General features: G+C 38.1%; 1 protein-coding gene across 3 annotated transcripts in view; it reads right to left on the bottom strand.

The window, feature by feature from the left end:
• Positions 1–4311: 4311 nt before the first annotated feature.
• LOC126283986 (SREBP regulating gene protein-like) overlaps positions 4312–16226 on the bottom strand; it is a 52140-nt gene continuing 40225 nt past the window's right edge. The window contains exons 4-5 of one of the 3 annotated variants that reach the window (XR_007551421.1): positions 10595–10971; positions 4312–4930 (exon numbers count right to left, since the gene is read on the bottom strand). Coding sequence is in view for 2 of the 3 variants with exons in the window: in XM_049982499.1 (XP_049838456.1) it covers positions 10747–10971 (225 nt within the window). In the remaining variant the exon portion in view is untranslated. Of the gene's footprint in view, positions 4931–8465; positions 10972–16226 lie in introns of those variants that run through there. The other 2 variants (XM_049982499.1, XM_049982488.1) reach the window with 2 other exon arrangements.

Raw genomic sequence — 16226 nt, 5'->3', positions numbered from 1 at the left:
CAGCTACTCTCTGCTGCAACCACTGAAGATGTTAGAGATAAAGTATTATTATTAACTGAAGTAGGACAGTTGTAATCAATTAAAAATGTTCAGTTTTGTTTGTTTCTCCTATAGTCATAAACAGTGCTAGACTGTCAGTTTGTATTTGGCACACTGTTCAGGTATGTATACCGTGCTGCCACCTGGAACTTGCACACTGAACTTAATGGTAAAATGATCACCTTTTCTATATACTGTTGTGTGTATCTGACTGTGTGCACTATGTGAAACATTTTGTACTCATTTAACAATAAAAATTTGTCATTATCCTGCAATGAGAATCAAGTGTAATTTTACTGTGACTGCTTCAACAATTAGTATATAATTAATTTAGTTTAAGTTTTAAATTAATCTTGTGTAGCACATCATTGCAATAATGCAACACTACACTGTTTTTTAACTTACTGGTAATGATTGATGGTGAAAAGCCTATTACAGTGTAGAATGAAAGGCATGACGACATATAAACGATTCATTGGCACTGTGCATAGCACGTCACAGCACTAATGTGCCACTGCACTACTGTTTAATTAGCACATTTGCTGAAAATGATTAACGACAAAAAAGATATTTTATGTTATAGAAAGAGGGGCTACATGGGATAATACTGAATCATTAACACTGAGTATAAGAAACATCATTGTATTAGATACCACAGGACATGATGCTGCACAAAGCATAAGACCAATAACCATTATGATAAAGATGAATATAAGAATTATAACAGTGATACATAATTCTTTAGAAAGGAATGGATCAGTATTAATGGGTTAGCCTTATCTCCTTCTGTACAAGAGTGTAGTTGATACTGAGGTTCATTTTTATTTTTATGTATTTCTTTGTATGTTCTCTAACTGATTTCTTTTATTGTGTTGTCAATCACCTACAAAGAGATATGTTGTTCTATGTAAGTGCTCTGGTTTACAAAAAAAGAGATCAGTTTATGTGATTTTCCTACAACAAAATGACATGATAGTTCAGGAGAGATTATTACTTACTACAGTGCAAAAGAAGGCTGACAGATTATGAAGGCTTAATGGCTTGGATACCTGACTGAATTATTTCCTTCTCACAGAATTCATGTAATGTTAAAACAGCTAATGTAATATACCTAATTGTTGGGTTCAAATTAATGATGATGTAAATAAAATAGAAAGAAACTTCCACATGGGAAAAATATATTAAAAACAAAGATTCCAAGACTTACCAAGCGGGAAAGCGCCGGCAGATAGGCACAATGAATAAAACACAAACACACACACAGAATTTGAGCTTTCGCAACCGGCGGCTGCTTCGTCAGGAAAGAGGGAAGGAAAAGGAAAGATGAAAGGATGTGGGTTTTAAGGGAGAGGGTAAGGAGTCATTCCAATCCTGGGAGCGGACAGACTTACCTTAGGGGGAAAAAGGATAGGTATATGCTCGCGCACGCACACACACACACACGCGCACACACACACACACACACACACACACACACACACACACACACACACACACACACACACACACACGGGATTGGAATGACTCCTTACCCTCTCTTAAAACCCAAATCCTTTCATCTTTCCTATTCCTTCTCTCTTTCCTCACGAAGCAGCCGCCGGTTGCAAAAGCTCAAATTCTGTGTGTGTGTGTTTGTGTTTTATTCATTGTGCCTATCTACCGGCGCTTTCCCGCTTGGTAAGTCTTGGAATCTTTGTTTTTAATATAATGTAATATACCTATGTAATTGTATTTTTCTCTTATTTACTGTACTCATTTTTGTTGTCAAATGTTTAATTTGTACTTTTACTAGTTCTCTGTTGCACAGATTGCCTGGAAGAGCCTTTCACGGCCTGCCAATATAAAACACACTTTGGAGGGGGGGGGGGGGGGGGGGAGGGCTGTTACTGATACGTACATCAGTTTAGGGGGTTTACTGCACAGATTGATACAAAAGCTCTCAACTCTTAGTTCATTTAGGCCATGTATTCAACCCAATTCAAATTAACAGTCAAACCTACAGAACCCAGCTGATTGATAGGAAAGTCTGAAATTATACCATTCTGTTCTAATTATTGAATAGTGAAATGATATAATGTAGTGCTATTTAATTTTCATTTGTTGGTCTAAATACCTGAAATAGCATGTGGTTTGTTAATGTACATAATGAATGTATTTATCAATCAAATTAAACTAATGCACTAAATAATGCAATGTAATAATGTCAACAAACTAACAAACAGGACTTCTGTACAAGAGGATAGACCAATTGCTCATACTTAATAAAAAGACCTAGTCATATGTAACTCAAAAAACGTGGCAAGACTTTGAATGTACTTTCACCTTGATGAAATTAAGAAAACTAATAAGTTCACTGTTTGTTCTAGATATTTAATGCAAATTTCTGTAATAACATTGCAATTTGGAAAAGTGTATGTCTAAAACTAAAGAGAATATCGGAACTATAATGCATGCAAGTCAGTTCAATTGAATGTTGTTATTTTAATATAAAAAAAACCTCATTTACAATGAAAATATTGTTTGGAGTGATATATTTAAGCAAGAAAGCCAGCTTGCTGGTGGTCATTGTTGACTGGAGGTTTTGTGACATGCCATCTGTATCACTGTGTACAATAAATCTACAATGAGAAGAAAAAAGGAATATCTGTTTCTTATTTCACATTACGTGCAGATTGAATTTCAAACATGAATCCAGTTCTTGGCAAGATTTCCAGGACAATGAGCAGATCTTGAGATGTATGCTGGATTACTCCTCCCATTCATACTGCTTATGTTTCATCAAATTTCTAACTGCAATAACTTGACATAAAGTCATTTCATTTAAAGATGAACATATTATGTCACAAAGCAACTGGAATATTTAAGTGTCACCAGATTTAACTGCATCGTAACCAGGGGGACAGAAATGAAGAGGGATGGGGATAGGGAGGGACAGAGGAAGGGGAGGGGTGAGGGGGGAGGGGGGGGAGGGAGAGAGAGAAAGAGAGAGAGAGAGAGAGAGAGAGAGAGAGAGAGAGAGAGAGTGGCTACTTAAAAAACAATAGATCCATAATATCCATCAAAATTTAGAACATTTTGAGGGCAACTCCTCTGAACATCTGTACTGAACTAGACAGAACCTAGTCATTGGTAAACAATGTGGAAAACTATCATTTTATATGGCTGTAAAACTTTCAAATAAAATCTGGCTATGGCGCAGGGGGAGGGGCAAGAGAATATATAGATCTATAAAATATTAAATCACAAACAGAAAAAAAAAAATGTTTATACTTTTAGAGTTCAAAAGATTTGATGAGGACTTGCACAATGACTTGTCACTCTGGTTATTTCCTTTTCAGTTTGCTACAGAGCACAATATGAATGTATTATGTCGCTTAATGAAGTAATCATTTGCATCTCAACTTGCGATTAACATTTTCAGTCACTAAGTAATGTTATAACTCACAATATATTAGGATTACCCAGAAAGTAATGCACCACATTTTTTTCCTCAACTGAAAACAATTCTACTAATGTGAATTGTTATGTCTGTATTATTTGAAGTCTCCTGAGTGAGCCTGCCACGATTCCATCACTTCCAACAGATAGTGCAGCTGCAGGACAGTTTCAAAATGACTTACTGTAGGTGATGTGAGTTACACACAATGTCTCATCATTGAATCTCTCACTGCACCGAAAGAAAACATGGGGAATATTCACAAACGCTTGTGCAAAGGCTATGGAGCATCTGCTGTCGACAGTACAGTTAGTTGCTGGGCACGGAGGGTGGGTCACCAGAAGACGGTTTGGTGGAGCTCCACCGTTTCCAGCGGTTGGGGAGATCATCCACGTGTCACACATGACATGTTGCAGTGAGCTGATAATGCCATTCACGAGGACAGAGGCATTCATGAAAAATATCTTGAGGATATTGAGGAGGTGATTCCCACAGTGAAGCACTGGCTTTGCCACCTGGACAAGGATAAGCACTGACAGGGCATACACACCTTTGTTTCGAACTGGAAGAAGGCCATATAACAGGTTGGAGATTAAGTGAAAAAATAGGGTGTGTAGATAAAACACCATTCTTTCGTGTGTGTAATTCTCACTATGGTCAATACAGAACTGTTGAAGAAAAAATGCAGTGTATTACTTTCTGCACAACCCTCATATGTTATTGTGTGAAACATTCAATGTGACAATGGAGATAAGTTATGATCTGGTATATAGGTTACACACCTCAATTAGATAATAGGCTCTCATGTGAGGTATTTATGGTAAGCAAACAAGGTATTAAAACTTTAAATTATTTTTTCTATGATTACACAAAGGACTGAAAACATACATAGTTCATTTCTTACAGAAATTTTCTATTAAGCACCAGCAGATTAAAGGAACACCCAATTCTGAACAAAAAATTCTGGTATATGCTTGAAACTTATTAACAGAATACAATCTGTTTCAATAAAATAAAATACTGTCATGTCATTACATCAAAATCTAACAGCTGTCATAAATAACAGCATATATATAAAACAAATTGCATATTTTATGACTTAGTCAAATTTGAGTCTAAAAGGAGCACAGTTCTTAACCACATTCGACAACAACTTCCAATCACATGCCAACTTGAACATACCACAATTCCAAATATACTACTAAAACCCTAAGTATACAAAAATCATTATATTACGCAGCTTTGCAATGTACGAGATTACTTTTGCAAAACAATACAATCACAGTTAATGGGAAATGACAAGTGCTAGGGTGAAACTGCAGAGTTTCATGTAATATAGCGGTTATCACACTGATGTATCACAATGTCGGTGATACAGGAATCACAACTCTTTTGTAATGACTACAATACCAGTAACAATTACGAATATCTTCTCACAACGAGCACCGCCAAAACCTAAAGAAGAAAATTATTTTTTATTAGTTTCTGCCTTCCTTATCCAAATATATAAATTTGATATTTATAATCCATGTGTTACGAGCTCTTCACTGGTGAAAAATGTTCTTTTAATGTGAAAAATAACAGCTCAAACTATTAATTATTTAAATAATAACTACTTACCAGACAACAGCAAACTGATAGAAAAGTAACACACAAAAAAGAGAGAAAATTTCAAGCTTTTGGAAAATGAGACTTGTTCTTTGACACAAGAAAAGAATGAGATGGGAGAAATACAATAAGTGAAAACTGCTTAGATTCCCATGCAAAACTGCAAAATGGGACAAAAGTGACGACGGCAACAAAATGTCAGCAATGGCTGAGGTTAGAAAGCATGGGGCTTAAGAGAAGAGAGAAAAGTTAGGGATAAAGGAAGGAGACACAGAAGCCACAGACATAAATTAGATGATGATGATGGAGCGAGACAGATATGGACTTTGTACCATGGGGTAACTTGGCATTTTTCACACTAAAAATTATTACCAGAAGTGAAAGATGCAATAAGTGACAGAAAAAAAACCATCTAGGATCAACTTTGGAGTGAACCCTAGCCCTATGGATTTGAAGCATGGCACCTAACAGAGCCACAGTGCCAAGCTGCTTGGCTGTACCTAAACAGAACATAGTATGTTTTGTGATTACAAATGCAGTAGTACTTTCAGAGAAACTGCTGCTCTGTGTGGCCTGCAAAATGTACCACAGCACATCGCAAAAGTTCACTGTGTCTTCCATTACATGAAAGTGAACATTTTTACTTTTATTTATTGATGCCCACTCAGAGTGCACTACCCAGTAACTTTGCATCTACTGACTGGCTCTGCTCTTGCTAACCCTATGCATGGTGCCAAAAACACACATGAATGCATATGCAGGGCCTCCAAGGCCCTGCCCTAATTAAAAATTTTCCTCTTTTCATATAATCATTCTTTGGAGTTAAATTTATTTCTCTCAAATTTATTGTCATATTGAAAGATTCCTGAGATACCGTAACAGGATCTGATGGGCCTGATTAACATTTCATTAATTTCTTTTAAAAAACTCTAACAGTTAATTTTTATTAGTTATATCCATTTACATACAAAATATACAAATAATTTTATTAATTCACTTATAAGTTGTAGTTCACATTTTATGACATTTATTACAACCAATTTCTTCAATTAAAAGATACTCATTATTCACAATATAATTTATATAGGTAATATTTTGACAAAAGTTATTATTCATTGTTCACATAAAATTGCACTTTTTTTTAGTTTTCAATATGTGACAAACAAGAAGCACAAAGAACGCCACTATGTTCCTTACAAATGTTGGTTTTACACTTAATGCATGTCATAGCACTATTCATGTGTTTATTATATGGGCAATAATTGCATCTTCTTCTTTTTCCTGAAACAGGTAGTTGGTTCAGCAATACGACATCTTTTTGAACACCACATCTTTGCATGGCATCAACGATTTTCTTTGGAAGATTAGGGATCTGAATACGAAGTTCCATTAGTGATCTTACCATTTCCTCTGCTAAATCTCTTGGGAACAAACACCTTTTATCACTTCTTCCACTATGGTATGTCACATGTTGGGCAGAAAATAAAATTTCACCATTAATTGTTGCGACGTCCATCATATTCATCCATAATACAAATGGCCATCTTCTTGTTTGTCTCTTGCAAGAGTAATAACGAATTTTCTGGTCAATTTGATCTACACCACCCTTCGTAGAGTTATAGAACTTCATTATATCTGGTTTCTTTTTTGCGTGAGTTTCATCAATGTTTCTGTTGTGATGCATTGTGCTAATGAGAACTACAGACTTTTTCTTTTTGGGAACATAACTCACCATTGTAATGTCACCAAATTTCTGGTTTATTTTGTTTGATTGTTCCCACCACTGTAATTTGTTTCTGGAGCATTTCTTCTGCTAGCTGCACACTAGTAAAGAAGTTGTCAACAGTAATATCTTTTGATGATCCTTCAGTGCAGTTAGCAAGATCTTTAACCACATTCAATCCAAGATTTTTCTGAATAGGTTCATGGGGCTTCCTTCCCGTGTAAACAATTCCGTCTAAAGCATGTGCAGATGTAGCATCACATAACCAAAATATTTTTATGCCATAATTGGCTGTCTTAGAGTGCATACGCTGGGTGAAGCTACATCTTCCAGGGAATGAGACTAGCTGTTCGTCAACTGTGAGCGAATCATTGGGACTCACTCTATTTCTGCAATTCTCAAGAAATAGTTCCAATATATAGCGAACAGCTGCAAGTTTGTCATCTGCAGATCGAGCTTCACGGGTACGCCTGTCATCAAATCTAATCATTCTCCTTATATCCTCGATTACTGACATGGTGGCATTATATGTAGGATTTGCCTTTTCATCCAAGAATAATTGTCTAATAGGGACATCCCAACTCTTCTTAACACCAGAAAGCAGTAAAAGACCAAGAAAACCCTTCATTTCAGCAAGCGAAACGTTTTTCCACCTTTTACCACATAAAGCAGCCACTCTTCTGCCTTCAATATTTGTGCAGTTGATGATTTCGTCTACTATTTCCTTGGATATGATATAGCCCCAGGCATCCTTAGGTTTACAGGTTTTCAAACCATGGGCTGGACCAAGTGCCTTATTTCCGATATTATGGACAGGCGTACGAAAAGTTGCAGGAGGATCTAATTTCCAAATCGCTCCATTCCGACTAATTTATGTGTGGTCTTCTACACCTTTTTGTGGTGGTTCTTCTTTTTCATACTCTGATGAAGTAATATTATCGGAAGGACTTTCGTCTGCCTCAATATTAACATCTGCAGGTTCATTGGCTGATTCTTCACTACTTGCATATTCAAAAATATTTCCTTCCCCTCAAGAATCATCTTCTTCAAACCACTGAGCCACAACACTTTCAAAATTAGCTGCATTTTCACATACTGACACTCTTGATTTGCCCGTGGAAGCCATAGCAAAAGGCGTGTCTCTCAAACAGCAGTTTGTGCAGCACTAAACGAGTCATACTCTTAACAATATGGGCCTTGCAACAACAAACAAACTATAGTAACAATGAGGCTGATAAGAGCAGCACAGGATAACAATACTATGCAATAATAAAACATTCGATAGCAAAAAGATCAATAATACACCAACATCGCCAATAGTGTAGTAGTGTGTATTATTTTTAGTTATACTATTACTTCTACAGCTAAGACTGTTGTTGGCACTCCTGTTGTTGGAAATACCACTATTGTTATTGTTGAATTAATAACTGCTCCCAAACCAATGTTGAAGACAATATAGGCTAAAGAACATTTATAAATGTGTGAGGGCTTCTGAAGCCCTGCTTATGCATTCATGGTGTATGGGTAAACATATTGAATTATACAAAAAACTTAAAAAGGTATCTCATTCAGACTTGATAGGAGGAATGTCACAGTGTTAGTAAAAGAGTAATGGAAAGCAGTTTGAAATCAAACAAAAAATTACATCATTTTTTAAAAAATGAAGACATACAAGGGCCTCGGAGGTCCTGTATATGCATCCTAGGGTTAAATAACCACCTGCTCTGTTTGCTCCAGACAATTGTACATCATCTCCTATGGCAGCACCAGAGATGGTTGGAGGGGGCACACCACCACTTCAAAAATCTGACTTACTCGTCACTTAATCAGATCCGCTCATCAGCTCTACTCATGTCACCAACAGTTGCCTCCAGAGAAACGATATTACTCAAAATCTGAAGTGAAGAATATTTCCATACCAGTTGGCTGTAGAAAGGACAAATTGTTGGATCTCATGGATCAGATTAATATTGTCTCTCTATTTATAAGTGTACCTGTCTAAGAAATACTGGCATGGATCTCTGGAATGCCTAGATTATTATGTTTCTCTCAATAGCACAAATTAAGATTAGAGCTGTGTTGCAAACAATGGAAAAAAAATGTTCACCAGAAGTAGAACACCCTGGGAAAATGAATGAGTACAAGAACCAAACTAACAAACAGTAATTTATTATTTCATTACAGCAGTTCTAGAAATCTGAAGATGAAGCTGTCTAAAATATATAATAATTCTAATAAATTACTTTCACAGACAGTTGACTGATTTTTCTAATAAAATATTAGCAAATATTCAAACAGTTTACAGGATGATGACTTCTACATTGAAAATGACAGGGCACACACCTGTCAAAAATTCTGGCAATTGTTGAGGACATCTTTCGGATGGATTCCCATAAATTTTTTCACACATTTTATATGCTGGGGGAAACTCAAGCTTCATACTGTATATAAATAGACTCACATTTTGCTCTTATAAAATGTACTTGCATTAGTTGTATGGAGTTAAGTTGGTAAGATTCACAACATCTACTGTGTGTAACTTCTTTTAATTTCCACTAACTTTAAACAAGTAATTACAGTGTCAATATATATAAGACAATCTCTTCTGTTTTCTACTGCTGTCACCAAAATAACCACCACCATTACCCTCTCAGCAAATAATTCGAAATACACATTTTTGTTTCTTTTTGCAATTCCCTTTCAACCAGCAAATACAAAAGTACATGGCCTGATGCCTGCCAACATGCAGTGCATTCCTTCACCAGTGTCATCTGTAATTTGAAAGTTATGGCCATGAAATGGTCGAGTGCATGAATAGACATAGAAAAACTGGCCACCTCATGAACACAAATTATCAAGTTACTAAGCCCATTCTACAGTGTGACCTAAGGGACATGAATGCCTGCTACTTTACAAGGACCACCCGGCATTAACTTACCTGAACTCCAGTGATGGGAACGTGCTCTCCAAACATATCCTCATCCCCCCCCTCCCCCCAACCCACCCTTAAATCTAACTTCTATTAATAACACCTCTCCCCCTTTTTTCTCTCTTTTTTGTTTTATTTTCATAGTTTGGATCTTATTATTTCCTTAATTATTTGCTCTATATTTCCTTAATTATTTGCTCTATTACTTTTATCATTTTTTTACCATCACCTTCACTCCCCTTCTCCTCTTTGATTTTCCTCGCCACCTTTTCTACTGTCCTCCTGGTCTCGATTACACTATTTATTTCTCTTCCATTCATTATACTGCTCACTCAATCCTTCTATCATATCTGGACAAAAGCTGGCACAGTGCTTACCAATATGTGATCTTTGATTCCTATTCTCTCTTACATCTCCCTGTTGATTTTTGTCTCTGCTTGTCCGCAACAGATGAGTCCCTCTCAAACTGCAGTCTGAGTGATTTGTCCCAGGCACAGGCCCTCCTTGAAACTTTCCACAACTTATCACACTTCAACTTACAAATTCTTAGACTTATGTATACATTTTTTTATGTGTGTTTGCAGTATTTAGTAATTTTGCTTTTCCTCATGAAAGGGAGCAAAGCATCTTCCAGCCATTCTGTCTCCTTGTAATTTTACAGTTATCTCAAATGAATTTTCCTTTCAATGCAAGCTAATTTAATCAGACAGCAACTGAAATTACACTGATATTATGCCTCCTTTCTTACAATCTGCAAAAGAATTCTTTACAGAAAGAAACAAGGTCAAAAACTAAACATTAATTTGGGAATAATTTCAATACGGATAAAAATAGTTTGACAATGTTGATTTCATCTCACCTTTCAATGAACAGCAGGATAGTTTCTTATTTCCCTGCAGTCATTAGGGGTCAGTCCAGAGCACTCACCGGGGAAAAGACAACACGAGCACCGAGTCATTCACTGAGCCCACACACATATTAAAGAGATGCACTCACACTGCTCTGACAGTCTCATGATGGTGCAGTGCCACCTTCACCAGCTGGTCCTGCTGGAGCAGCAGGTGTCTCACCGTAGCAGTGTTTCGCACGTGGATCACGGTAAGAATTCTCGTGCTGCACACTCTGAGAGCTAGTTCGACATTTCGCTAGACAAAGCTCAAAATGGTCTGTGACAGAGGCGAATAGCACATTGAAAGTTTCTGATGCTTTTCCCAAGACATTCTGCAAAACATTTTTCTGTAATAGAAAGGAAAAAATAAAATGATCATCAATAAATAGTTTGCCACAGTTTAAAAATAACAAGGGATTATATGGCCTTAGCTTTTGTGCTAGGCTCAATGTGTAAACATCAGTAATTTTACAGAATACAACATAGTGCACAATAAATAAAATCATTTACCATATCAAATAATAGTGAACTCAAATTATTAAACTGTGCAGTCAGAATGGTGGCCACTGTAGTCTATTCCGAGCATCTCTCACGTCACTGCTTATTAGGTCACTAAAATCAACAGATCAATAAAAAAAGAGATGTAAGACACACTCAGAGTGCACACAATGGTTGCAGGCCCCCTGTATGACTAAGTCACAAATTATACAACTGTAGTCTAGGAGGTAACATCTTTGATTAGGATCTTGAATTTCATTTCCACCAATGCCAAAGCTTTAGATAAAAGTCATATGATGGCACCCTCATTTCCACAATGGCCAACAAAAAAAATTAATTTAAAAAAATGAAAGGGATTATTTAAGTTTGGAACACCCTGCTACCTTGGGGTGGTACTCTACACCTGAAGACGGCATTTGGGATGCCGAAGGCTATGAAAACAACTGAATTACAGACATAAGATGTTTGTTCATGGGGTGTAAAGTTTACTGAAATGAAATATAACCCCACTTTTCCATTCCTGAAATAAATTTTTTCCCTCCTTTTATGACATTTTTTTATCACTCTTGTCAAATTTCTTAGGTCCACAATGTTGATTCGCACCCGACTTTGTGTCAACATATTTATAATTTTCCCGCGGTATATGCTTTATGAAAAAATGTTTGTGGGAAAAAATCTGACGTAAAATGACACTGGAATGATGTTGGCTGTCAAGTAGTGTTTACAAACATTATGTGGTTAAATTTCTTTACACCAGGGCACCCTACTCAGCAGATCTGAACCAGTAAAAGCGTAAAAGTGGGAGCAATTCGTGTCCTATCTCCTGCCGCCGCTGAGGTCTACTCGGCATGGTGCCTGATGGGAGTAACTATTTTCATTCGAATAAACATATAATGACCAACCGCAGCAACTGTGCGGCTGGTCCCGGCGAGAGGTTCGAGTCCTCCCTCAGGCATGGGTGTATGTGTTTGTCCTTAGGATAATTTAGATTAAGTAGTGCGTAAGCTTAGGGACTGATGACCTAAGCAGTTAAGTCCCATAAGATTTCACACACACACACACACACACACACACCAACCGCAACCATTTCCAAACTGCGTCTACTGCACATGCTCAGTTTCGTCATTGTTGTGATCGTATTGACACCTCTGTCGAACCATATTTAGCGTGTTTCACTGTTTGGCCACTTGTAGTGCAAGTTGACATGTTCACTCACTCTGTGTTGCTCAAATGTTTTTGGTTTAAGCAGTTTCAATTACAATTTTTTGTGATGAGCAAATCATATTTAAAGAATTTAATCTCATTGTCAAGTGCTGTATTTATGTATGTATTTTTTGTAGTGTTACACAAACAAACAATGTGAGTTATGGTTTGCATGTGTGTGGTTTTCTACATAACTGAGAAAGCACAGTACCTTATAAACTCAAAAAGATGGCAAAAGTGCAAGAGACGAAGAACACCACATACGCAAACACCAACCCAATTACTCTGTAGAGGAAAAATTCTCTAAGCGTAATGTGCTACACATGAAAAAATACGTAACTGGTACAGTTTTTCATTGTTTAAATGATGAATGACAGTTGCATGCTTTCCAAAAATGTCGAGCATGATGTATGAAAATGAATCAAACATCTCTACTTCCCAGACTGTTATCAGTTCCAGTTACATCACCGATTTTTATTACATAATAAATAAGACCCCGACAAGCATTTTGTAGCCTATTTGTATATATATCATATATAAAGCAAGGGGATATCATACACATAACTTTTACAGCTCATTTTACATTTACCTATATTTTACACTTTTTTTAAAGTGCATTGAAAAGTGTAAATGCGGGCTTTCACTGTATAATCTCACTCTGGCCCGTACCTTTGCCCAAAAAAAGACAACACTACCTCCCAAGGTCAAATACCCCATTCTAGTCTTCAGATGGGGGCTGGTGAGGATCAACTGAGCAAACTGCAATGCGAAGTATTACAAGTTTGAATATTCTGTGAAAATTAGAAAATTGTAAGATAGAGATTAAAGCCTGAAGTTCTACATCTACATCTACATCCATACTCCGCAAGCCACCTGACGGTGTGTGGCGGAGGGTACCCTGAGTACCTCTATCGGTTTTCCCTTCTACTCCAGTCTCGTATTGTAGGTGGAAAGAAGGATTGTTGGTATGCTTCTGTGTGGGCTCTAATCTCTCTCATTTTATCCTCATGGTCTCTTCGCGAGATATACGTAGGAGGGAGCAATATACTGCTTGACTCTTCGGTGAAAGTATGTTCTCGAAACTTTAACAAAAGCCCATACCGAGCTACTGAGCGTCTCTCCTGCAGAGTCTTCCACTGGAGTTTATCTATCATCTCCGTAACGCTTTCGCAATTACTAAATGATCCTGTAACGAAGCGCGCTGCTCTCCGTTGGATCTTCTCTATCTCTTCTATCAACCCTACCTGGTCCGGATCCCACACTGCTGAGCAGTATTCAAGCATTGGGCGAACAAACGTACTGTAACCTACTTCCTTTGTTGTCGGATTGCATTTCCTTAGGATTCTTCCAATGAATCTAAGTCTGGCATCTGCTTTACCGACGATCAACTTTATATGATCATTCCATTTTAAATCAATCCTAATGCGTACTCCCAGATAATTTATGGAATTAACTGCTTCCAGTTGCTGACCTGCTATTTTGTAGGTATATGATAAGGGACCTATCTTTCTATGTATTCGCATCACATTACACTTGTCTACATTGAGATTCAATTGCCATTCCGTGCACCATGCGTCAATTCGCTGCAGATCCTCCTGCATTTCAGTACAATTTTCCATTGTTGCAACCTCTCGATACACCACAGCATCATCTGCAAAAAGCCTCAGTGAACTTCCGATGTCATCCACCAGGTCATTTATGTATATTGTGAATAGCAACGGTCCTATGACACTCCCCTGCGGCACACCTGAAATCACTCTTACTTCGGAAGACTTCTCTCCATTGAGAATGACATGCTGCGTTCTGTTATCTAGGAACTCCTCAATCCAATCACACAATTGATCTGATAGTCCGTATGCTCTTACTTTGTTCATTAAACGACTGTGGGGAACTGTGTCAAACGCCTTGTGGAAGTCAAGGAACGCGGCATCTACCTGTGAACCCGTGTCTAAGACCCTCTGAGTCTCGTGGACGAATAACGCGAGCTGGGTTTCACACGACCGTTTCTTTCGAAACCCATGCTGATTCCTACAGAGTAGATTTCTAGTCTCCAGAAAAGACTTTATACTCAAACATAATACGTGTTCCAAAATTCTACAACTGATCGACGTTAGAGACATAGATCTATAGTTCTGCACATCTGTTCGACGTCCCTTCTTGAAAACGGGGATGACCTGTGCCCTTTTCCAATCCTTTGGAACGCTTCGCTCTTCTAGAGACCTACGGTACACCGCTGAAAGAAGGGGGGCAAGTTCCTTCGCGTACTCTGTGTAAAATCGAACTGGTATCCCATCAGGACCAGCGGCCTTTCCTCTTTTGAGCGATTTTAATTGTTTCTCTATCCCTCTGTCGTCTACTTCGATATCTACCATTTTGTCAACTGTGCGACAATCTAGAGAAGGAAGCACAGTGCAGTCTTCTTCTGTGAAACAGCTTTGGAAGAAGACATTTAGTGTTTCGACCTTTAGTCTGTCATCCTCTGTTTCAGTACCATTTTGGTCACAGAGTGTCTGGACATTTTGTTTTGATCCACCTACCGCTTTGACATAGGACCAAAATTTCTTAGGATTTTCTGCCAAGTCAGTACATAGAACTTTACTTTCGAATTCATTGAAAGCCTCTCGCATAGCCCTCCTCACACTACATTTCGCTTCATGTAATTTTTGTTTGTCTGCAAGGCTTTGGCTATGTTTATGTTTGCTGTGAAGTTCCCTTTGCTTCCGCAGCAGTTTTCTAACTCGGTTGTTGTACCACGGTGGCTCTTTCCCATCTCTTACGATCTTGCTTGGCACATACTCATCTAACGCATATTGTACCATGGTTTTGAACTTTGTCCACTGATCCACAACACTATCTGCACTTGAGACAAAACTTTTGTGTTGAGCCGTCAGGTACTCTGTAATCTGCTTTTTGTCACTTTTGCTAAACAGAGAAATCTTCCTACCTTTTTTAATATTTCTATTTACGGCTGAAATCATCGATGCAGTAACCGCTTTATGATCGCTGATTCCCTGTTCTGCATTTCAAATAGTTCGGGTCTGTTTGTCACCAGAAGGTTTAATATGTTATCGCCACAAGTCGGTTTTCTGTTTAACTGCTCAAGGTAGTTTTCAGATAAAGCACTTAAAAATATTTCACTGGATTCTTTCTCCCTGCCACCCGTTATGAACGTTTGAGTCTCCCAGTCTATATCCGGCAAATTAAAATCTCCACCCAGAACTATAACATGGTGGGGAAATCTACTCGAAATATTTTCCAAATTATTCTTCAGGTGCTGAGCCACAACAGCTGCTGAGCCCGGGGGCCTATAGAGACATCCAATTACCATGTCTGAGCCTGCTTTAACCGTGACCTTCACCCATATCATTTCACAATTCGAATCTCCGTCAATTTCCTTCGATACTATTGCACTTCTTATCGCTATAAACACGCCTCCCCCTTCACTGTCCAGCCTATCTCTGCGGTATACATTCCAATCAGAGTTTAGGATTTCATTACTGTTTACGTCTGGTTTCAGCCAACTTTCTGTTCCTAGTACTATATGGGTGTTGTGACCGTTTATTAATGAGAGCAGTTCTGGGACCTTTCTATAGACGCTCCTGCAGTTTACTATTAGCACATTAATATTGTTATTCCTTGTTGCATTTTGCCTACTCCTGCCTTGCCGCGTCTCAGGAGGCGTCTTGTCGGGCCTAGGGAGGGAATTCTCTAACCTAAAAAAAAAACCATGTGCACTCCACACGTACTCCGCTACCCTCGTAGCCGCTTCCGGCGTGTAGTGCACGCCTGACCTATTCAGGGGGACCCTACATTTCTCCACCCGATAGCGGAGGTCGAGAAATTTGCACCCGAGCTCTCCGCAGAATAGTCTGAGCCTCTGGTTTAAGCCTTCCACTCGGCT

The sequence above is a fragment of the Schistocerca gregaria genome, chromosome 1 (genome assembly GCF_023897955.1).
Source record: "Schistocerca gregaria isolate iqSchGreg1 chromosome 1, iqSchGreg1.2, whole genome shotgun sequence".
Lineage (NCBI taxonomy): Eukaryota > Metazoa > Arthropoda > Insecta > Orthoptera > Acrididae > Schistocerca > Schistocerca gregaria.
The sequence above is the reverse complement of the archived record's forward strand: the minus strand, read 5'-3'. Positions and strand labels throughout refer to the sequence as shown.